At 46.4% G+C, this 24,404-nt stretch overlaps 1 protein-coding gene across 5 annotated transcripts in view; it reads left to right on the top strand.

Annotated features, from left to right (window-relative positions):
* The window catches only part of Plekha2 (pleckstrin homology domain containing A2), a 63,591-nt gene that overhangs the window by 8,180 nt on the left and 31,007 nt on the right, over positions 1 to 24,404 (top strand). For all 5 annotated transcript variants that reach the window (XM_031339337.1, XM_031339339.1, XM_031339336.1 and 2 more), the window contains 2 exons: positions 6,421 to 6,584; positions 23,814 to 23,870. In XM_031339337.1, the coding sequence (XP_031195197.1) occupies positions 6,444 to 6,584; positions 23,814 to 23,870 (198 nt within the window). In that variant the 5' untranslated portion in view covers positions 6,421 to 6,443. The remainder of the gene's footprint in view (positions 1 to 6,420; positions 6,585 to 23,813; positions 23,871 to 24,404) is intronic.

The following is a 24,404-nucleotide window of genomic DNA, read 5'->3' as shown; positions in this document are numbered from 1 at the left end:
TTCATTTCTATGTTTTGTCACTTGCATGTTTGCCAGAAGTTCAGAATGGGTCTCTTCCCTATTGTTCTCTACCTTGTTTTTTTTGAGCTCTGTAGCCTGGAGCTCACTGTTTCAGCTAAGCTGGCTGGGCAGCAAGTCCCCAATATATGCTTGTCTGTCCCCACCCAACCCTGGGGCTTGGGTTGCAGATGTGAACTTACACACAAGTTGTGCATCAGTGCTGGGATCCAAATCATACTTACACGGCATGCGCTTTACCCACTGAGCCATCTCCCCAGTTCCACCCACTGGGCCATCTCCACAGCTCTACCCACTGGGCCATCTCCCCAGCTCTACCCACTGAGCCATCTCCCCAGTTCCACCCACTGGGCCATCTCCACAGCTCTACCCACTGGGCCATCTCCACAGCTCTACCCACTGGGCCATCTCCCCAGTTCTACCCACTGGGCCATCTCCATAGCTCTACCCACTGAGCCATCTCCACAGCTCTACCCACTGGGCCATCTCCACAGTTCTACCCACTGGGCCATCTCCACAGCTCTACCCACTGGGCCATCTCCCCAACTCTACCTTCTATTTTGAGACTGGGTCTCTTATAGGGACCTGGAGCTCACTAACTAGGTTGGTTGGCTGGGCAGGGAGCTGGGATATGCCTGCACCTCTTCGCCTTTGCTGGGACTAGAGGGTCACACCACCACATATTCTGCATTTTAAGGTTAGGAGATTGAGCTCATCTGCTTGTGCCATAAGGACTCTACTGTCTGAGCCATCTCCCCAGCCTGCTCCCAAGTTTTAAAAAGGAAAAGCCATTGTGTTTATGGTGGCTTTTTGAAGTTTTTGCTGTGAGTCAAGCCCAATGTGGCCTGGACCTCATAGCAATCCTCCTGTCTCAGTTGCCTAAGTGCTGGGAGTGCAGTCATGAGCCAGCACACATGACTTCCCTAGGATCTCTGACGAGGCTTCCCAGTTCCTCTCTTCAGAACGGCGGTCAGGTATGGATCAGATATTGTAGCATAAGCCTTAGTGTTTGGTTCGACCCAAGGACATGGACGCTCTTAAGGTGACTGCAGCACAAACCAACTGGGGGAAGAGGAGCCTCTAAGAGTCCTTGGAGTAGGAAACAAGAAACCCAACCAAAGGGTGGAGGGAGCCTGCCCTTACACGGGGGGTCTGGCCTTGGGTGAGCAAGATACCGATTTATGAGACTGGTGTCCACGAAGCACCGGAAAGCTACAGGAGAGCTGCATTTTAGCTGAGGTTGCACTTCTGCACTACAGGGGATGGAGAAGCTTGCATCCTGCTGCTAGCACGGTTCCCAGGATTACCCAGCTGTCGCCTCTAAGTAAATTAGCGCATAGTTATTATAGAACATGTAGACAGCTGTATACAAGACTGTATACACGCATGTGCACACACACACATACAGACACACATGCACACACACATACAGACACACATGCACACACACATACAGACACACATGCACACACACATACAGACACACATGCACACACACATACAGACACACATGCACACACACACACATGCACATACACACGTCTGCACATGCAACCACACCCACACATATAGATGGACACATGCATGTGCACACTCGTGCCTGCATGCACATACACACACACACACACACACACACACACACACACACACACACTCCCCAGGCCAGAAAAATTTACTTGAAGGCAGTGTTTTGTAAACAGTTGTTCAGTAACTTTAATATACTTGAGTGTCTCTGAATTGAATTATTTATTACTTGATCATCGGGCTGTTTAGGTTGTTCTCAACTATTTTGTTACAAGTTTGAATGCAGTTTTCATCTTTCTGCTTCTGCCTTTTTATTTGGATAAGAATCTTAAAACTAGAAATACTGGGTCAAAGAGCAGGAATATTTCTAGCTGTCTTGTTCCGTACTGCTAGAATGCTTTTCAGAAAGGTCCCAGGTGTATAAAAATCCTAGGACCTCCCACCTCCACCCGCCCAAGGGAGTGACATCAGTCTTCTGTGAGCTCAGCCTTCCTGACGCTTTGTCCACCCTCCAGGGTGTGGTCTACTTCCTTGAGGCTCTGTTGCATCTATCTCCACTAGGATCCAGGCCTATTAAAGTTCACAATTTCTGGGCTACCATATCTAGTGGTCGAAGAAATATTTTAGGGCAGGAGCCTCTGGGGGCCTCTCATTACAGAGTGTTATAGGCAGCCTTGGCCTATCACAAGTGTTTCTCACTGCCTAGAAAATCCTGGTCTGGAATTCCAGTTGAACGGGCAGTTAGCCTGCTCCCTGCTGCTGGAAGGAACCCAGGGAATTCACTTTCAGTGGATTCAGCAACCCAGGGAATTCACTTTCTCTAATTTTCACTTAAAACATTTTTAAATTAAATTAAATTATTTATTTTTAAATTCAGGGTTTCACTACGTAGCCCTGGCTGGCCAGGAATGAACTACATAGCCCAGACTGGCCATGAACTCAGAGATCTGCCTGATTCTGTCTCCCAACTCCTTGGATTAAAAGCATGTGCCATTTTTCTTGCTAACAAAATATATAACTTATTTTCATTTATTGCAATGCTTTAGAACTTAAATTCTACCCAGGACATCTGAATCATTATAGAATTGCCTGCTTACAGAGGCCTGCTGCTCTGTAGGCTGAGACAGGGGGTAGGTGGGGGTTGAGGGGCTGGGGGGGGTGGAAGTGAGTGGGGATTGGTCAAAAGCTTAAAATATATAAAATAAGAAAGAAATATGAGCATTCATCTTCACCAGTAATCATTATACATTTCAAACTAGGAATAATTCTCATGTAGTGAGAACTTCAGTACATGGAAGAGTACAGCCAGACACAGTGGTGTAGGCCCCTGATCACACAGGCCTTCGACCACAACAGAGGCAGGGGAGTCTCCATGCATTAGAATACAACATGCTTTTCATAGTGAGTTTCAACCCAGCCAGGTCTACATACTGAGAACTTCTCTAAAGAAAAGTCTAATGATGGTAAGATGAATTGTCAGTCGCAACAAAGATGTTTGGAGAGGAATTTTATAATAGGTCTCAATAATGCTAAATAATCACATAGCCTGTGTTCTAATCACATTACCCTAAAAAAAAAAAAAAGATCTATTTGCTTTTACTTTGTGTATATTAAAGTGTGTTTTATCCGCCTGTCTGTATGCACCGTGCGGTGCCTGGTGCCCGGATAGTTGGGAGCTGCCATGTCAGTGTTGGAAAGCACGAACAGCGAGCACTCTTGACCATGGACCATTTTTATATTCCCCATATTATTATCTTCAACATATCCTTTTTTCCATGTCAAAAAATGGAAAAAATATATATGGAATATATATATATATATATATGGAAAACATAAAACAGAAATAAAGTCTGGGTATTATTTATAATAGCAGAAATCTAGCTCTAGACTAATTTGTTTAGTACTAGAGAAATGGTTAAGTAAATCACACTTAATGTACCTACATTAATGTACAAAAACCATTAAAAACAGTGTTGATGAACAAGTGGGGTAGGTATAACAATGTTTCCATGTTCGAGTGTCCAGCCACTGCCTCCTTCCCACAGTCTTTTTTTTTTTTTTTATGGTTTTTGAGACAGGGTTTCTCTGTGTAGCCCTGGCTGTCCTGGAACTCACTTAGTAGACGAGGTTGACCTGGAACTCAGAAATCCGCCTGCCTCTGCCTCCCAAGTGCAGGGATTAAAGGCATGTGCCACCACCGCTCGGCATTTTTTTTTTCCTTCCCACAGTCTTGATGAGCTGCGTGACTCAGCTGCCTTAGGCATCTTGGGGACCCCCACCCACCCACCCCCAGTTTATTCTGGATGTTGTGTACAGAGCTCTGCTTCAGATCTTTCCTTCTGGTGCATGGAAGTCTCACACTATGGGTCTATGCGCATGGGCAGTCCCTCAACAGAAGCCGAGCTCTGGAGAAAGACGCCTTTCCCCACCCAGCCTGTCTTGAGGGAGAAGCAGGAACTGGTAAATCCTGCAGGCTGAAAAGGGGAACTCCGAAAGCCAGCATTCTTGGACACTACCCTGACCTGCTTGCCCTAAGCCAGTCAGCTTTGTTCGCTCGGGCAGCTGAGCTTTATTCTCTTGGACGTTACACTGGATAGCAGGGCATGGTGGCACAGGCATGGAATCCTAGGACTATGCTGAGGCAGGAGGATCATCAAGAGTTAGAGACCAGCCAGGGCTGTATTAGTTGAGCCAGGGCTGCACAGTGAGACCCTGTTTCAGATAAAAGCTGGGAGAGATTTCCCTGGAGTAGCCAGAGCCCTGTGGCCTCTGGGGTTTCTGCTTCCAGAGCTATATTGGCTTCTGTGGGTGAGTGTTTCTCCCAAAGGTTCTGTGTCTTTCCATGCTCGGTGGCTTTGTCTTTCAACTCAAGATCCCTGCTCAAGATCCACGAACAGCTCACATATACTCCCAGGCATTCACAGCCTCTTGGACCTTCTACCCGTGACTCAGTGTGTGCTGGGGTGACTCCTCAAAGCACCTCCTAACACCTTTATTTCTCTGAACTTAAACTTGCTCCACTTTGAGACTGGCTCTGGGGAACACTTCTAGAGTAGGTGACGTCACTTAGCACAGGGTGCCCCTCCTCCACCCCTCCACGAGCCCCTACTTCTGCCACACAGTTAGCTTCCTTTTCAAAACCTCATCTTCCTACTTTAGATCCCTTTCTCACCTCCTCTTCCGCTTCCTTTTTTGCTCTGGTGGCCTGTTCTTAGCTGTTTGTCTACTTCATTCTTCTGATCCCTCCACTCCTTATGAGATCTCCAGATGTCCACAGCTTCTATCCGTCTTTGGAACTGACCAACACATGCCTGAACCATGGGGTTCAATGGAATCTCTCTGTGGTGTGTGTGTGTGTGGGGGGGTTTGTTTCTTGGTACATTGCAGGCTCATTGGAATGTTAGAGAATATACCACCCCACCAGCCATCTCTTTTAGAGCAAGCCTGACTTGGAAATGTATCCCCTTGCTTCCTGGGACTTTGTCCCCACAGGGCTTGGAAGGCTGGGGTAGTAGCTTCTCTGAGTCTGTGTTAGGTCCTAGGGCTCCTTCATCAGCCACCTCAAACTTTCGAGAGCTTCTGTGGCTGGGGCCACTGTAAGTCCTGCTCTGCTGAAGTGAGTCAGAGCTCAGTAGCTGGATGTTATCTGGATTCGGAAGTCTGTAGGTGATCTAACCCTGTGTAGCCCTGTGGGGCTTCTAACCTACTTCCTCATGGCCCATGACCAGGTGTCTTAGCTTTTTCTCTCCTCTGAGGGTTCTGGGGCTCTTCCCCTTTCCTGTAGGCTCTTCGAGTACATTCTGGAGAGATGAAGTAGCCAGGACCTGTGGCTATTCTCACATTGCCAGAGGCCCTGTTCTGGCATCAGGGAAGGTTCTCTGGGTTTAGGACTCACGATTGCTACTCTCTGTTCCTTCCCAGCATGAGACTGAGATGAGTCAAGTCAGGTGAGGCTTATCCGAGTCCTGAGACGAAGCTTGCTTCATCCCCTTCCTCACCACCCAGGATGATATGAGCAGAGCCCAGGATTATGCATTATGCTAATCTGCAAAATCAAACTTGTAGGCATTTGGTGGCTGTAGGAGTCGGCTCAGGTTGTCATGGCAAAGTACCACAGCCTGAGAGCTTGAATAATGGAAATTTATTTTCTTACGGTCTGGAGGCCAGAAGAACAAGATCAGGGATGTATTGGGCCTTTCTCCTTCGCTAAAGGATGGGTCCCCAGGAACCTGTCACAGTAATATCTAATCCCTGGGCACTCCAGCTTCGTTATGTCTAAATTCCTAGATGTGTTTTTGTTGTTGTTGCTTTTGTTTATTTTGTTTTGTTTAGAGGTATCTTCAGAGAGTATCTCCATGTGTAAAGTGAGTTAATATCCATGTGTAAGTGATTAACCTGGAGTTGTAACCAGGAAGTGCTTCTTGTATGCCTCCAACTTAACTCACAGCAAAAAATCTTATAAGGGGCGCTACCATGATTAGTCCTACTTCGCAGGCATGGAAGCTGGGGTGCAGAAAGATTGAGAAGTAATTAGTGACGACACAGGATACCGACTAAGCTGAGCCTCTTGATACATGAGCACATACTAGTGCGTAATGAAGCTTTATATATATATATCCTCTAGGCCACTATGCTCAGCACACAGTAGGGCCTCAGGAAAATTAGCTGTGTTGAATCTAGTGGGTTTCGATGCCTGTTCAGAATTTCCAGGGTCCAGTGGGGGTAGACATTTGGTGTCCAGGGAAGAACGCTGGTGGCAAGGAGCCTAGCATGCCACAGAGATGAGTCAAACCAGGGACAGGTGAGGCCCCTCCAGGCCCTCAAACAGAGCCTACTTTCTCCTCTTTCTCACCCGTCTCTCTCCCTCCTGTGGTGCAGGGTGATGTGAGCAGAGCCCAGGAATGCCTTATGTGGATCGGCAGAACCGAATCTGTGGGTTTCTGGATATCGAAGACAATGAGAACAGTGGCAAATTCCTCCGGAGATACTTTATCCTGGATACCCAGGCCAACTGCCTCCTCTGGTACATGGACAATCCCCAGGTGAGGAGCCAGATGGGATGGGGACTGGGCAGCTGCCCTACCCTCTGTCACAGCTGGGAGGGGAGCAGAGCTTAGGTTTCTCTCAAGAGACCTCTGTAAGGGATAAGAGACCCTCCAACGCATCCCAACATGTACGTCTATGAAGAGAACTTCCTCCAAAGCTGGGGGTTGCTCAGTAGTGTGTGTGCGTAGCAGGGACCAGAGTCTTGATTTAATCCAGAGGAGGCCACGTTAGATTGGAGGAAAGAAAAGAGAGGGAGAGGAGAGTTGAGGAGCAGATCCGGGGGAGCGGAGTCTCTTCGCCCTAGATCTCGGTTTTTCATGTACACGGGAAGTTAATGCTTGGGAAAGGGCAGGCAGAGCCTTCCAGACCTGACTCGCTTCCTCTAAGCTCTCCGGGCTGTGGCCTAATGACTGCTCCTGCTCTTCCAGTCCCGGCCCCTCCCTAGCCGAGAATGTGATCTGGTTCCCTGAGCTGGACAATATTGGACTTCTTTGGTCTCCTGAATCAGGAAGTCATGGAGTTTTCGGTTTGCAATGACCTTCTAGGTCACCTGGTATAGCTTCCTCATGCCACAGAGGAGTCCTGGACATGGCAATCTACCCCTAGGCAAGGAGACGTGACTGCCTTATTATGTCGTGGAGACCAGGCACAAAGATGAGGAGCCAAGTTCGATCCCACCCCTCCTTCTCTCCCCTCCCTCTACTCTTTCTTTTTTGAGACAGGAACTCTTTATGTAGCCCTGCCTGTCCTGGAACTCACAATGTAGACCAGGCTGGCCTCAAACTTACAGAGATCCGCCTTCCTCTGCCTCCAGAGCCTTAGGATCAAAGCTGTGCACCACCATGCCTTGCCTGCCCAGTTTTATTGCTATGCCTTGGCAGAAGTAGGGGTTCGGTGACTGGCAATAATTAATCTTTGGGAACATGTAGCTTTTTCTTTTTCCACTGAGTGCTGTCATGTTTTTCCTTTCAACTGACCCACAGCAGTTTCGTGGAAGTGAGGCTGTGAAGAACGGCATGTACCTGAACCACACAGTCACAGAATGTGGCTGTATATGAACAGACATGACTGCTGGGGGAGGGGCTTGGGTCTGTCCAAAGGCTGAAAGAGGAGATAGTCTTGCTGTTAGGGATTGGATATGCGCTTTAAGATGTGAGCTGAAGGGTTGACAAGATGGCTCAGTGGGTAAAAGTGCTCATTGTTAAGCCTATGACCTAAGTTAAATCCTCAAGGTCCACTTGGTGGAGGAGAGAAGCAACTCTGGCACATTGGTCTCCGACTGCCACATGCTTTGTATATGTTTGTACATGTTTGTAAATATCCCCTTCCATGTTCCCCACCACATTAATGCAAACAAAACTAATGTGTTTTAGAAAGTGGGCCGGAGAGATGGCTCAGTGGTTAAGAGCATTGACCGCTCTTCCAAGATCCTGAGATTAATTCCCAGCAACTTTATGGTGGCTCACAACCATCTGTAATGGGATCTGATGCCCTCTTCTGGTGTGTCTGAAGACAGCTACAGTGTACTTGAAAAAAAAAAAGGAAAAAAGACGTGATGTAGGAAAAGCCATGTGGATCGCCTGGTCATTACCCACATACTAGCTTGTTGAGGGTCTTCACTGCTTGTGTTTTGGGTTTGAGAGCTGAATGAAAACATTATAGATATAGAAAACATGTAGGGGGGGTCATGTGCTGTGGACTGCCTGCTCCAGGAAGAATGGGACCCTCCAAACAAGTGCACCCACATCTCACCCCACATCTCTGATAAGGACTTTCACTTAGTGCCGAAGATCTTGACTCAATCCACCCTTTGTAGAGAGAGGCTGCTGTGTCCTCTGGTTGCCCCCCACCATCCCCAAGTCTTCCTCTGCCTTCTGGCTGGCTTGTCACTTTCCTGAGGATTTTCATCCTGATTTACCTTCTTTATGCCGTTCTCCACGTTTGTACTACCCTGAGCCAAGACTCGCTTTCTTGGGGAATCCTTCCCGGCTACTGGCAAGTCCTGATTTGTACCTATCAACCAACCTGCCTTTTTTTGTTTGTTTGTTTACATATGTGTATGTGTGTTGTGCATGTATATATGTGTGCTCATGTGTGTGTTCATGTGTGTTTGTGTGTGAGGTGGGAGGGGAGACGTGTGAGTTTGGAGGCCAGACTTCGATGCCACTTTTCCTTGATTGCTCTCTACCTTGTATACTGGGGTAGAGTCTCTCACTTGAACCCGGAGCTCAGTCATCATTTTGCTAGACTAACTAGTTTACCTGCCTTTGAGAACCCCTATTTCTGCCTTTAGGGTAGTTGATTACAGGCAGCTAGTATGCATGCCACAGGGACCAGGAATTTGAACATTGGTCCTCAGGTTTGGGTGCCAAGTGCCTTACCCACTGAGCTTTCCAGCCAACTGAACCTTTGCTCATACACTGAGCCACTGAGAATCTTGCTGCCAGTCACAGGTCACCCATGACCATTCAAGACATGGCCATTCAAGGATGGTCATTCAAGACATGGCCATTCAAGGATGGTCATTCAAGACATCTTGGTCTTGACTATTGCCAGCTGTTGGGATTCCTCTTATTGTAATTCACCTTCTGACTTGATTGTCTCATGGGCCTGGGACCTGGGCTCACCAGAAAGTAGGCTTGCCTGCCTACTTTCCTGGCTCTTGGGACTGCCTCTGAACCAGTGTCCACCCTGCCCAGGGCAGCCTTCTTTCCTTTCTGCTGGAGGGCTCTTGGGTTGTAATTCTTCCTGGAAGCAGGAGAGCGCAATTGAATGGCTCTTGCTATGACAGTGATGGTTCACAACACTTCTCTGGTTCCTGTGTTAGTTATTATTGGCCCTGTTGATGGCTAAGCAATCTTTCCAGATTTGAGAACAGTGTTTTGGTGAAGTGTGGTTACCACGCCATGCCCAATTCTCTGGGCTTTTGTTTTGCTCTAGAGGAAAGGGATGGGCAGGGAAGTGTCTTGCCCTCACTCTGAAAGCAAGGGAGGTGGTGTGTGTGTGTGTGTGTGTGTGTGTGTGTGTGTGTATGTGTGTGTGCGTGTGTGTAGAAAGCATGGCCAGTGTTATAAGCCTGTCAGTCTGACTCCCATTCCCCTGCCATTGCTACTCACAATAAGTGGGTTATCTTGAGGTGGCTTTGTGAGGGAGAAAAGCCTGTAAATGAAGTTTCTGGTTAAACAAGAGAAGGGGAGGATATAGCTGGGAGGTGGCAGAGCTCATATGCTCAAGATGACATGTCTGGGGTTGGATGAATGTGTACTCCACGAATCAATGAATGAGGAGGAGACGGAGAGGGGCAGTGAATGAAGCTGCCAGTGATGTGCCTTAGGGAGGGGACTTGATGTTGCTCTCCTAGGAGTAGGGACAGAATCCAAACCCAGGGCAAGCTATAGCCTGGGGTTCCCTGGGGATGCTGGCCTGTTCTTGTGGAGAGCCACAAGAACAATGTCACAGTTTGAGGACCCTGTAATATCACCCAGCCTCCACAGTCAGGCCATGGGGTACAATGTCTTTCAAAAGGGAAAGGGGGGTTCTTGATATATTATAATGACTTAGCTAGCAGTAACAAATAAGTTTTCGGAACCCAGGTGCCTGATCATCTCCCATTTGTACATCTGCATATCTTGTCTTGCCTGTCTTAACTCTACCACTGTTGCCATTGACCTCAGTCTCTGTTTCCTGAGGGCTCGATGTATACCAGGCATCCTGTGTGGTGCTTTGTGCATCTCTGTAAATCGCCTGACTAATCGTGAGCCCCTGGGATGGAAATCCCTTAGTTCAGGGTTGAGCAGGCTGGGAATGTGGCTGTGGTAAAGCTGATGTTATCCTTGGGAGTCTTCACTCTGCCTTCTCCGTCTCCTTCTCATAGTTTGCTGGCTCCCGGAGATGGTGGGGAAGGTGAACTCAACAAGGTCTCTGCCTCTAAGAAGTTTCAAGTTGAGGAGATAGAAATGACATGCATGACACCTCAAGGCTGTAATAATGTTAAGCCATCGCAGCAAGACATCAGACCGTTCATTGCTGGTGCCAGCACCTGGGTTCTAGGGTTTTGGTTGGAGGAAAAGAGGCTGCAGTTTTCCATTTCTGCTGCTTCTCAGGGAAGACAAAACACTAGGAGGTGGAGTCTCACATGGAAACATCTTGGGTCTGGTAGACAGGAGATCAAGGCTGCAATCTTGGCCCATCTTCCCAGGTGACTGGTGTTTTAAGCAAGTCCTTTCTATTCTGAAGTTTAGTGATGTTGCCTATCATGTATGTACTAAACTTGCCCAATGTGTTTGTTAGGTGCCTAACTCAGTGTAGAGGCACCATAGTGAGCAAGACAGACCACCTACTCCCTGCAGGTAGGGAGAGAGATGATCACATAAAATTGGGTAGAGATGGTTGAGAGCCATAGTACCTTCATGGGAGAAGTGGCACTAGATAATCATCTTTTAATTTTCTTAAGCCTTTTTGGAGACAGTATTTTCTTATATTACGTAGCTCAGGCTAGACTCGAACTGACAAGCCTCTTACTTTCATTTCCTGACTTTTTGGGATGATACCAACCAAACTGTATCCAACTGTGGCCAGATTATGGGGGCTGGGTGATTTAGAGGGCTCATTACTGTACATTGTTCTGGTTTGAGGAACATTTATTTTGACATGTTTTTATGTACAAAGTCTTATTTAGCTGTTGTACCATTTGGCCTCATCAGAGTTGAAGAGGAAAGGGAGGCAGCCATGAAGGGGACATAGGAGGGCATATGAGGTTACTTAGCTAAAGGGTTGCTTTCAGTTAGGGACCTCGGGAGACGTCCTTAGGATGGGCAACCAAGTACCCAGACAAAGATTTGCAGACAAATTCTTCATTAAAGAGATGCTTCTGGGGGGGCTGGCGAGGTGGCTCAGTGGGGAAGAGCACCGATTGCTCTTCAGAAGGTCATGAGTTCAGATCCCAGCAACCACATGGTGGCTCACAACCACCCATAATGAGATCTGACGCCCTCTTCTGGTGCGACTGAAGACAGCTACAGTGTACTTACATATAATAAATAAATAAATCTTTAAAAAAAAAAAAAGAGATGCTTCTGCAGGACCTCCTAAAGTGATGGGGCAGCCTGGCTGTGAAAGGATGAAGCTGCTCAGGGCTGTGTGCTCTGGTGGGAGTCAGAAGGGAAGGCTTAGCCTGGCCTCGAGGGAGCTCTCGGTGAGTTAAGCTTTAGAACTGTCTGGCTCATACATGTCTGTGCTTATTACTGATGACCGCAGCTCTGTAAATGTAGTCAGAGACCCATGGCCAGTCCTCTAAGCACAGTGAAGGGAATGTGGGAGGCTAGCCACACCATCTGATGGGGGGAACCTGAGGACGAGGGATCTGAACACAGGAGAGCCTAGGTGCAGCTTTGAATGGCAGTGTTTTGAGTCAATGTGAGGTAAGGAGTTGAGGTTTCGATCACAGACATTGGTGGCGCTAAACTAAGGATGAAAACCCAGGAGCTAAAATGGACCTTGCTGAGTGGAAAGTACCAATGTTATTGATTAGACCACTGAGTTGGCTAATTTGTTTAAAATCCAGTATGCTGGCAATATCAGGCAAGCAAACCAATAATTCTTTTGTTATTGCAGTAATCATCTTTAGGAATTTAGCATATTTATAAACTCATATTATAGTGTCACCTATAGGTACAGAATAGCGACAGAACCTACAGTCTGACAGCTCTCTCTAAAATCCAGTCACCTTGGCGACAAGGTGTTGTGTTTGCTTAATGTTTTCAGTACTGGGGGTTAAATCTCGGGTCTCACGCATGTTAGGCAAGTGAACACATTTTCCACGGAACACATTTTATTTATTTTGAGACAAGATCTTGTTAAATTGCCCAGGCAGGACTGAATTTGTGTTTCTCTTGCCTTAGGCTCCTGAGTAGAGTTGCTGGATTATAGGCATGTACCAGTGTTATCACCATGCTTGGCCAATGCTTCTTGAAACACTGCCCAAATTTCCTTCCAGTCATGATACTTGCAGCGGTGTGTGTGTAAATGTGTGAGTGCATATGAGTTATATGTTGTATGTGTGTGTGTGTGTGTGTTAGTGTTAGTAGTGCTGGAAATTAAACCAGGACTTTGCATATGTTAGAGACATACTGTACAACTGAGCTACGCTAAAGCCTTGGAAGTTTTCCTTTTAACTGAGTGTTGGTCCCTGTCACGATGGAGAGGATGGAACACTTAAGTGGCTGTTCTCTGTAGTGACCTGTGAACGGTGACCTCGGTTTCAGCTGCTCAGCCCTGCCAGCGCCCACCCACGTGGTTAATTGCAAGACCAAATTATATGGCTCTGAAGAAGAGTAAACCAAAGCATGGACACGGCATGACATTTGATGGTAGCTTTCGTCAGGATTCCTCAGTAGAGTGTAACTTTTCTCCTTGTCCAAAAAAAATTACTTCAGTACACTTTTTTTTCTACACATGCCAGCATGTGAATTATGGATCATTATAATATCCTAAAAGATTACATCTCTCCTAGCAAATCTGGGAGCTCAGTGAAAGACATTTGCTTTATTTTAAAAAACCAACCAACCAACCAACCAACCAACTAACCAATCAACCAACTAACCAACTAACCAATCAACCAACCAACCAACCAACCAACCAACCAAAGACTGAGCAGGTCTTTTCATTGGCTGGGCAAAGAACACAGTGTTCACAGCAAGATGGATTATTAGGCTCATTTCAGTGGAAAGGCTACAGAGTGAGGGGAAGAGTGGATTAATACATTCCTTGTAATGTTAAGATATATAATGGCATTGTCACCCTAAAGGTGGAGTGAAAACAGTATTTTAAGAGCGATATTTTTATATCAGAAACTTTCCTTTGGAAAAGTTTGGGCTCTATCAGTACTTTAATGGCTTCTGCATCATTGGCCTTAGCCTGTGAAAATGCCAAGAACCAGGAAGCGACTTCATTGAAAATGGGCGATGCCTTCACCTGGTGCAAATCTAGTGTGGAAAAGTAGAGATAGTGGCAAATATCTCTGCCTCCTGCCCTGTCCTCCAGCTACAGCCCCTCAGCAGGCAGCAATAGGACAGCTCTCTCCAGTGTCTACTTAACCAAGCCCACACATGGATGGGCATCTTGTAACCTTCAATTCTTTCCCAATTGTTTTGGGAAAATCTTTCATTTTTAATAGTCTTAAATTTTTGTTTTTTAAATTCTTAGTTTGTGGCTTTTTTTTGAAAGATAGATGAACTTTCTGTGGTTGATGACTAACTATATATGTGTCTTAGTTACTTTCTAATTACTGTAACACAATGATTAAGGGAACTTAGAGGAGGAAGAGTTTATTGCAGCTCAAGGTTCCAGAGGACTAGAGTTCATGACCATTATGGCCGGGAGTATGGCAGCAAGCAAGCAAACATGATACTGGAGGACTTTTTGAAAGCATAAATGTTGAGCCAGCAACCATGATGGACAGAGGAAGGTAGGGGGTGGAGAGAGAGAGACAGAGAGAAGGAGAGAGAAAATAAGAATGAATGAACATGAACTGGGCCGGGGTAGGCTTTTGAAACCTCAAAGCCCACCCCTAGCAATGTATCTCCTCGAACAAGGCCACACCTCGTAATTCTTCTCAAATAGTTCCACCAGACTAGGGACCAAGCATTTAAATATATGTGTCTATGGAGGTCATCCTCATTGAAACCACTACATTGCACTCCTTGACTCTCATGGGCTTGTAACCACATCATAATAAAACGTTTTTAGTTCAGTTTCAAAAGTCCCCAGTCTTCCAGTCTCAAGATTGTTTAAAGTTCAAAGTCTCTTCGGAGACTCAAGGCAATTTCATAACTGTAACCCCCTGTAAAGTCAAAAAGCAAATTACTTCCTTCTAACATACATTACATTATACATTCTACTGTATGTACATTGGTACAGAATATACATTACCATCCCAAAACAGAGGAACATGGAAACAGTCAGGAAATACTGGACCAAAACAAGATTTAAAAACCCAGCAGGGGCAACTCCAAATCCTATAGTTCTATGTCTGATATCAAAGGGCTTAGCTGACTCTGCCCTATCAGCTTTGGGGACCATAACACACTTCTCTTTACTGGGCTGGTTTCATTCCCTGGCTGTAGATCTCCCTGGTGGACATCCCATCTCTCTGGTAGACATTCCGTGGCTTTGGTGATATCCAACAACTTGAGGTCTTCAACTTGATCCAGGTTTTACTGTCATAGCTGTGTGTGGCATGATGAATGATGGGAACCAAGGAGGGACAGGCTACTGGCTGGATGAGGGAGGAGAAGGATAAACCTGGGGGCTAACTGGAGGAGTGACCTAGACTCAACAAAAGTGTCGCACCTGCTTTTGCATAGCAGTATTCACGAGTGGGCCTCTTCACAACCTAGGTTTATAAAATCCTATGCTTTTGTGCTTCTGGGAGCTTGAACCCAGTGCTTTGTGCATGTTAGGCAGGTACTCTATCCCGAGTCTCTTCTGTAGTTTGCTAGAAAGTTATATTTGTAAGCCAAAAAAATTGTAATGAGGTAAATCAGGCATTTATATGCTTTAGAAGCCATAGGCATTTAAAAAAATGTATATGTTATATACGCATGCACATGACAATGCCCATGTTACTGTGTACATGTGGAGGCCAGAAAGCACTTTGTGGGAGTTAGCTCTCCCTTTCCTTCATGTGGGTTCAAGGAATGAAACTCAGGTTTCCAAACTTAGCCAAAAAAACAAAACAAAACAAACCAAACAAACAAACCAAAACAAAAAAAAAAAAACCCCAAACTTTTAAAGTATATTCTCATTTCTTATTTAAATTTCAAATCAATCAAACGATACTTGGAATTATACATCCCCATATATAATTCAAATTGATAACCACAGGATTATAGCTAAAGAGATGATGCTTTTAGGGAGCAGAGGGCATTGTTCTCTTATGAAGGAGGAGTCATGATGATATAGAGGAGTATGCTATTTATAGTAGACAAATTTAAGAAAAGAAATGTGAGGCTGGCGAGATGGCTCAGCGGGTAAGAGCACTGACTGCTCTTCCGAAGGTCCTGAGTTTGGATCTCAGCAACCACATGGTGGCTCACAACCACTCGTAATGAGATCTGATGTCTTCTTCTGGTGTGTCTGAAGACAGCTATAGCTGGAGCGCTCTCGGCTATCTGTACAGCTACAGTGTACTCATATTCATAAAAATAAATAAATAAACAAATCTTAGAAAAGAAAAGGAAAGAAAAGAAAAGAAAAGGAAAGAAAAGAAAAGTGATAACAAAGACCTTGTTAAGCAAGTCAGTGGTGGCTCACGTGTTTAGTCCCAGCACTCGGGAGGCAGAGGCAGGCAGTTCTCTTGAGTTCAAGGTCAGCACGGTCTCCAGAGTTCCAGGATAGCCAGAACTGTTACACAAAGAAACATTGTCTCAAAAACAAACAAACAAAAATAAAGACCTTGTCAAACATACAAGTGCGAGGAGGAGCCCTCGATGAGTCTCCTGACACAGGCAGTGAGCATCAATCAGCTTGGAGCTCTTTAGCACTGAGAGCTCCAGTGAGTCTGACTTAGTTTTCTCTTCTGTTAAATTCAGAAGTATTGTTACCTAGTATGTTCAAGGATGGCTTGAGACTTCTGTAGTGTTTTGGCCAGGAAAGTAAGAGATGCTTAAGAAATATCAGTTAACTGCGAGCAGCAAGTTACCTGCCAGCTGTTCCCTGGATGTCTGCTGAGTTCTTCGGCGTGTCAGGTAGTTATAAGCAAGGAGAGCTGTCCCTGTTAGGAGAAAACAGGTAGGAGCAAAACACTTAAACTCACGCATTCCTATGCTGCAGTCTGCCAGTTCTTAAAAGACTGATAGAAGAGACTGAAGGTCAAGATAGGTTAATGCCACATTGCTTCAGCTCAGCTTTTAAACAGGATACATTATAGTTATTTTCTATTTGTTTAAAACCACACATTTTCCCCTCAGGGATAATTTGCTTAGTTAGTTGTATTTCTAAAAAAAAAAAAAACACAATACATTTTGTGTATTTGTAATAAAATGTTTCATATCTGGTTGACTGGAGAAAGGCTATGGAGCTGCTGACAAGAGATGTGGAAGGTGGGAAGGATGTGGGTGAGAAGAGGAAGGGGAAATGACGTTGAGTTTTAGGCAACCTCAGAGGAAGCTGGGTTAAAGAAAGGGATGGAGGAGCTTAAGAACCATTCAGGAGACCAATGGCCTCAGACTCACCTGTTTCTAGGCATCTATGAAGCTCAGACTGGGGATCGGTTTTGAGAGAGGGATGTAAGGGCTATGGAAGCCAACAGGCTTACATAGAAGAGCCCCATCCTGTCTAAGAAGGTGCTAGCACACTCAGTCAGGACTAGAGACCCTGGCTGACTTGACCTGGAGTGTTAAGCCAGCACTGCGTCCTATGACCCTTGACTTCCCACAAGGGCATGGTTAAAAATACATATTTGGAACCAAAGACTGGGAAAAGCAGCCATGGGCATCATGTGGGCCAACAAGTTTTTAACAGGAGGTGAATCTACAGGGTGGAGGTAAAGGACTGCCCAGGGTAGCTGGTGCCTAGAAGAGCTGGTTTATATTTAGCCACTCTTTCATTCCAGGAGGGCTGTGGAATGCAGGTCTGGGCAGCTTACTCTTTTGCCATCCTGCCACCGGTGCCTCTTTGTGAGCCCGGATGATCTTGGCTTTGGTGTTGAAAGCCCACGAACAGCCATGTGGGCTCATGTCCTGGGCATAAGACTGCTACCTGGATTCTCTTTCCTTCTCCTACTGGCAGGCAGCATCAGTTACTGATGCCTGCTGGGTTTCTCGCTGGGCACCCTTCCTCCTCCCTTCCCACCCCTCAATCCCTGCTCTTTTGGAGCTTGGCACCCAACAGCCAGTTGGACTAGTTCCTGCCCTGCCCAGGTTAGGCAAGTCTCTAAGGCCCTGCTTAGTGTAACCCTGCTTCTGTTCTTGTATTTACTTTTCATTGATAATCAACTCGTAGATAATTGTCTCAGGGGAGGTGGCCTGACAATGAAGGGAAGTACCACGGAGCATCTGGCAGTCTGGAAGGGCTGGGTTTGAAATCTAGGGTGGCTTGCCATCTGTATGACCTTGGGCCAGTTGCCTCACCTGCTGGATCTTTGGCCTATCTGAAAAATGAGCCTGTGGAGGTAAGGTGGCATTACGAAGCCCTTAGCAGCGTCTGTGGTACTGTGCTCTCAGTCTTATCTCTCTCTGCCTTGTTTCCCGTGCCGGGTTCTGCCAAAACTGCCAGGTTGTTGCTGGGCTGACAAGCTCTGTTCTCCCTGGGCTTCCTGCAGAAGCCACCCAGAGGATCATGGTAGCAGAAGAGCTGTCAGTGTTGCCGATAGGGTCAGCATCCTGCCAATTGATGGATCTTTGGTTGGATCTTCTGGCCATTTCTACGCTCTCTGTTACTCTTGCTAGGAAATGGGAAATGGCGTGAAGTTCTCTACTTCAGTGTGGAGAGCTGCTGTTTCTACAGAAGGGCTTAATTTAAGGGGAAGACACCAGCTTCGTGGGCAGCTCAGTTCTTTCTTGGTAATGGGAGAGAATAAACCAAATATTTCCCAGTCTTCTGAGATCCTCGCTGGCTTGAAGAGACTTTGAATAAAATGCAAGGTGTTGGCAGGGTCTTTTCAAAGTCCCCTGTTAGTGCATAGGCACCTGTCCTGTTCCAGAAAATTCCCCAGTCTAAGAGACGCGCAGGCTGCTCTTACCGTGGACCTCATGCAGGGTGGTTGCCGGCTACTTGCTGCAGTGCTGGAGTTTCCTTTCCCACCCATCCCTCTTCCCAGCTTCTACCCTGACGACAGCTGCCGCTGTGCTCCTGTGTCCTCTCTAAGGACTGTGTCGCATTGGATTGTCATACTGTACCCCACGATGTGAGATAATCATGTGTCAATTAAAACATCTTCCCCAGGTGATCAACGTGCACTGCCTTCTAGAAGGATAAGTCTCACATTTAAACGTGTGAGAGTGGCTGTATAGCTCAACGTTAAATGACGGGCTGGGCATTCACGAAGGAATTAGCTTCAATCCCTAGCACCCAAATAAGTAGGAAATAAAGTGTATTTTACTATCCTTCCTGTGTGGGGGCCATATCTGCTCAGGGCTACGGTGGCATCCTGCCTTTGCCTGGCCTCCTGAGTGCTGGTACTATAGACACCTGGTGTGGTGGTTTGAATAGGTTTGGCCATTGATTTACTTACATGTTTGAATGCTTGGCCATAGGAAGTGGCCTTGTTAGATGTGGCCTTGTTAGAAGAGGTGTGGCCTCATCAGAGGAGGTTTGGCCTTATTTGAGGAGGTGTGGCCTCATCAGAGGAGGTTTGGCCTTATTAGAAGAGGTGTGGCCTCATCAGAGGAGGTGTGTCCTTATTTGAGGAGGTGTGTCCTTGTTGGCGGAGGTATGTCCTTGTTGGAGGAGGTGTGTCCTTGTTGGAGAAGGTGTGTCCTTGTTGGAGGAGGTGTGGCCTTGTTTGAGGAGGTGTGTCCTTGTTTGAGGGGGTGTGGCCTTGTTGGAGGAGGTATGGCCTTGTTGAAGGAGGCGTGGCCTTGTTGGAGGCATCACTGTGTAGGTGGGCTTTGAGGTCTTTTATGCTCAGGCTCCACCTGGTGTAGAATCTACTTTCCTCTTGGTTGCCTGTGAAAGACAGTCTCATTCTGCTGCCTTCGGATCAAGATGTAGAACTCTCAGCTTTTCCTCCAGAACCGTGTCTACCTGGATGCTGCCATGCTTCCCACTGTGATGATAATGGACTGAAGTCTGAACCTGTAAGCCAGCACCAATTAACTATTGTTCTCTATAAGCCTTGCCTTGGTCATGGGGTCTCTTCACAGCTCTAAAACCCTAACTAGCATCATGAGATGCCTTCATCTTGATATTCCCAGTCATGTCCTCAGCAAGCTTAGAGTATAGTTAGCATAGTAAGAAGAGACTTGATGGCTGGGTGGTGGTGGCGCACGCCTTTAATCCCAGCACTTGGGAGGCAGAGGCAGGTGGATTTCTGAGTTCGAGGCCAGCCTGGGCTACAAAGTGAGTTCTAGGACAGCCAGGGCTACACAGAGAAACCCTGTCTCGAAAAATAAAAAACAACAAACAAACAAACAAACAAAAGAAGAGACTTGATTCATAGGGAAATGCACAGTAACACAGCATCCAGGGCTATGTTCTGTCCCATTTCTCGGCTGTTCTTAAACTTAGGTCCATTTAGGGATCACTGGGAGCGTTTTGAAATGTGTGGCTTCTAACCCATCCCATTTGATTTACACTCTACATTTTGAGGGTGAAGCTTGAGCCAGAACTTTCTCAAGTGAGTTTTCCAGGGGTTTGAGTTTGTCCCAAGATCCAGGCTCTGCCTGCGAGATGAGAGACAGGAGCTTGTAGCTGACTGGAACCAGCAAAGGCCTCAGCAGAATCCTGAATTTATCCTTCCACCTCGGACACAACACTGCAGCTCCTCCCTCCATCCTGGCACTTGATGATCTCTGGGTGCCGATTCCTGGGTTCCTTGAGCTGGCACCTGGGTGCTCAGGCATTTTTGTACAACCTTGTTTGATGAGGAAATGTCTGTCTGGGACTGTCTGCATGCCACCATGACAATCAATGAGTTCTTGCCAGTGACAATGAGGTGTTGCCATTAAGCTTGTAGATCCGGGGCTGGAGAGAAGGCTTAGCAGTTAAGAGCATGGACTGCTCTTCCAAAGGTCCTGAGTTCAAATCCCAGCAACCACATAGTGGCTCACAACCATCCGTAAAGAGATCTGACGCCCTCTTCTGGAGTGTCTGAAGACAGCTATAGTGTACTTATGTATAATAATAAATCAATCTTAAAAAAAAAAAAAACGCTTGTAGATACAATAATTGGAGCAGATATGGAGTCTTACTTTGGATGAAGCCAATGGAATCTTAGGGATGTTTCCCCCAGGGTGACCCCTTTCCCCTTTGGATGGGTAGGAGGTGGTTGGCAAACAGCTTTTCGAACATTCACCATGTTCTCCTGGCTTCCTGGGATGGAGAGAGCATTTATCTGTGCCTCGGAGCAGAAAGGGCAGGGTAGACTTGAGATTCCCCCACCCTCATCAGCAAGTCACTGTGAGTGGGAGGAGGCTCCTAGGGCTGGAGCAGAGGGCTGATGTCCTTGAAATCTGATCTACCCCTGTCATTACTTGTGGCTTGGAGTCCAAGTTGCTCCCCCACCCCGCTTCACTCATAATTCAAGATGGGGCTCCAGAGGCTTCTGAGATGCGGTTTGGGGTGAGGGAGAGTAGTTATTTCAGAGTAGCCCTGGACCCTGGTGTTTGCATCTTGTAATTAGCTTGGCTGAGGGGCCAGTGGCTGTTCTGTGCTCGGCTCATCCTGTTTTCATGGAATTCTCCTGGCCACTGTCTGGCATGGTTTATCGTCTGTATTTTATAGGGAAGGCCTTGTCTGTAGTCAGCAGTGTTACCACTACAGTGAAATCACAGTGGCTCAGGCTTTTGCGATGAGAGCGGGCTGCTTCTAGGAAACCTGAAAGCCTTTGGCTCCACATGTCCCTGGAACTGCAGGCCACAGTGAGGCTGCGGAGACAAAGGCCTGCCTCATCTACCCAGCAGAGATGCATCTTTGCCCAGAGTAGTTCATGGCCCCTTAGGCATTCGCTCCTTACGCTCAGGCAGTGGTGGCTCCATGTGGCTTTTGCTTTGGGGATGACAGAACCTATCTTTGTTAACACAATAGGAATTTCCTTCCACAAGTTTTTAGAAGTCATTATAAAGTTTAGGCAGTGCCAATCTGCACACTCGGGGGGGGGGGGTAGGTAGCTCTTAGTTATTTATTTTTGCAGAACTTGGGGTGGTAGCAAGGGCCTGACGCATGCCCAGAGCATGTTCTATCGCTAAACTGGACTCTCAGCCTGTCAAAGGCATTTTCTCAGACTTCATAAGTCATGTGTAAATGATGGCATTGGAGGTTTTTTTTTTTTTTTTATGTCTATCGGTGAGATTCAGGCTCTTTTTAAATGGCTGTGTTAGCCCTATCTGTTTTCTTATAAACAGGAAACTGGACAAACTGAATTTTCTTCGGGGATGTAAGTTGAATTTGGATAACAGGATAGGGTGCTCTTCCCAAATCTAAGACATTTCTTTTTTAAAATTTTCTTTTAATAAAAAAATTATTTTAGGTATATGGTGTTTTGCCTGTATGCATATCTGTGGACCATGTGCACCTGGTGCTTATGAAACTATATGAGGGCATCAGAGCCCCTGGAACTGGGGTTATAGACAGTTGTGGGCCACCAGGTAGGTGCTGGGAATCAAACTGGGTCCTCTGTAAGAGCAGCAAGTGTTCTTAACCCCTGGGCCATCTCTCCAGCTAAGATCTTTCTTAAGGGAGTCTTCTAGAATGGTAGACTACTTCATTGTTAATCCTTAGGTAAATTTACTAAGATTTTGTTCCTTTCATTGCTTAGAGATGGCCCCATGTAGTGGGGGCATCCATTGTTCTCCTGGAGGATCATGATGTGAGTACTGGAGCTGCAGGCTCAGGTTGTGGGAGCAGGTTCTCAATGGACTCCCAGGCTATGGGAATGGGTTCTCAATGGACTCCCAGGCTATGGGAATGGGTTCTCAATGGACTCCCAGGCTATGGGAATGGGTTCTCAATGGACTCCCAGGCTATGGGAATGGGTTCTCAGACAGGCTCTCATGTTATAAGGAATGGGTTTTCTGTCTATCTTTTGGGAACTTTATTGGTATGATTTCTAATGTTGGTTGCTCCCTTGGTATATATATTCCCTTATGAGAAATCAGGAAGCCAGAAAGGGCCTGCCACGGTAGGATTTTGCTGAGCTAGCATTTGGAGCTCCCTGCTGTGTTTTTTACAATTTGTTTCTGTGTTGTGTTTTGCAGTTCTGAGATGGAACCCAGGGTATTGAACACGGTAGGCTAGCATCCCCACTGTGTGGAAATCTTAGCTATTCTTGCTCCTTTAGGAGTATATTTTCTTAGTGGTTTTAATTTGTGGGTTCAGACACTTTCGTTTGGCATGTAGTATAGTCCTGCAAAGTAAGCTCACAGGCACACAAAGAAAAAAACCCACCCCGCTCCTAGGAGTTCGCATCCTGTATGTTAAGAAATGGATTTGAAATGACACACGTAAGACAAGGACACCCAGATCAGAACAGCTGTGCAGAGAAGATGCCATGAACCACACTGGCAGAGCATCCCTGTGTGCCAGGGAAATTCTACACTCGGATCCTTCCTGGGTTAACGCCACGTCTTCATTGTGCTGTGAGGACAGGGCTGCTGGCAGAACATTCCCAATTCAAAAAAAAAATAAAAAAATAAAAAAATCCTGGGGCTGGAGGGATGGCTCAGTGGTTAAGAGCACCAACTGCTCTTCCAAACATCCTGAGTTCAATTCCCAGCAAGCACGTGGTGGCTCACAAACATCTGTAATGGGATCCGATGCCCTCTTCTGGTGTGTCTGAAGAGAGCAACCGTGTACTCACATACATAAAATAAATAAAAAGAATAGTTTGAAAAAAAAAAAATCTGAAAGTCTGAAAAGATGTCCAACCTGCAATTTTCTGAATGAGGATGTGATGACAAGTAGAAAATTCTACGCCTAGCTCCTCGTGGTGTGTTACAGCCAGAACCCGAGGGACTGAAAACCATCGTCTAAAGTTGCCATCCTCAAGCAATCTGTGTCATGGGTACACGAAGTACAAATGAAATTCTGTGTTTAGATTTGGGTCCAGTCCTCAGGACTTCTCATTTTTTCATGTAAAGTGTTTAAGTTCATGTGGTGACATTCACCTGTCACCTCATCACCCAGGAGGCAGAGGGAGGAGGATCACAACGATCCTCTACTCACTCTCACCTCCAGAAAAGGAAAAGAAAAAACAAAACCAAACCCTGAAATCTTAAGCATTTTGGTTTACGTAAGAGCAACTCAGATCGCCTCTGTTTTTTACAGCAGGGGTCCCTGGGAGGGTCAGTTAAATGGTGGTGCACACACGTCTAACCCCTGTCCTAGGGTAGCTCACCGGAAGAAGGTGAGGGGTACTGTTAGTGTTACTATTTTCCCTAAGATTTATCACTGGTGTCTTTTAGGTGAGAGCAAGGTGACTTGCCGGAGGCTACAGTGACCCTATGTCTTTTGTGGCTGCTTGGGGCCTCATACAGCACACATCTTAAGAAAACACCTTTGTCTTTCAGAACTTGGCAGTTGGGGCAGGAGCTGTCGGATCCCTGCAGCTGACTTACATCTCGAAGGTAATGTTGGTTTGGCACGCTTGGGAGCCATGTTCTTGAAGCAGGTTTAATGTCTAAGCAAGAGGAAGCTCTACATCCCGGAGATGTGAGCCTTCAGGAGCATTCACAGCCATGGTCATCCATGTTTCCCTTTCTCAGGCATCTACTATTTTGTGGTGGTGGTGGTTCGCAGTGGAGAGGGTGGCCCCCAGCCTCTTTCTCTTTGAATCCACTAGATAGTCATCGCTTAAGACCTGTAGGAACATTTGAGATACTCTCTGAAGAGAAAAGGTTTACTTTGGGTCACTGTGTTCAAGGTCTTAGTCATGATTTTGGGCAGCTCATTATGTCAGAAGCAGTAGTAGGCAGCTTGTTACTTCATGGTTAGGAAGCAAATTATAGACGGACCGGATACCTATAATCTCTCCTAAGGGCATCCCTAATCACTTAAGGTCTTCCCATGTAGCCCCCCCTCCTAAGAGTTCCAGCTGTTAACCACTGGCCTTGGAGAAGCCTGTCACATCTGAAATAAAGTACCATGTAGGATGTAACCTC

The sequence above is a fragment of the Mastomys coucha genome, unplaced genomic scaffold (genome assembly GCF_008632895.1).
Source record: "Mastomys coucha isolate ucsf_1 unplaced genomic scaffold, UCSF_Mcou_1 pScaffold22, whole genome shotgun sequence".
In the NCBI taxonomy this organism is placed as follows: Eukaryota; Metazoa; Chordata; class Mammalia; order Rodentia; family Muridae; genus Mastomys; species Mastomys coucha.
This window is presented reverse-complemented; position numbering and strand designations above follow the sequence as displayed.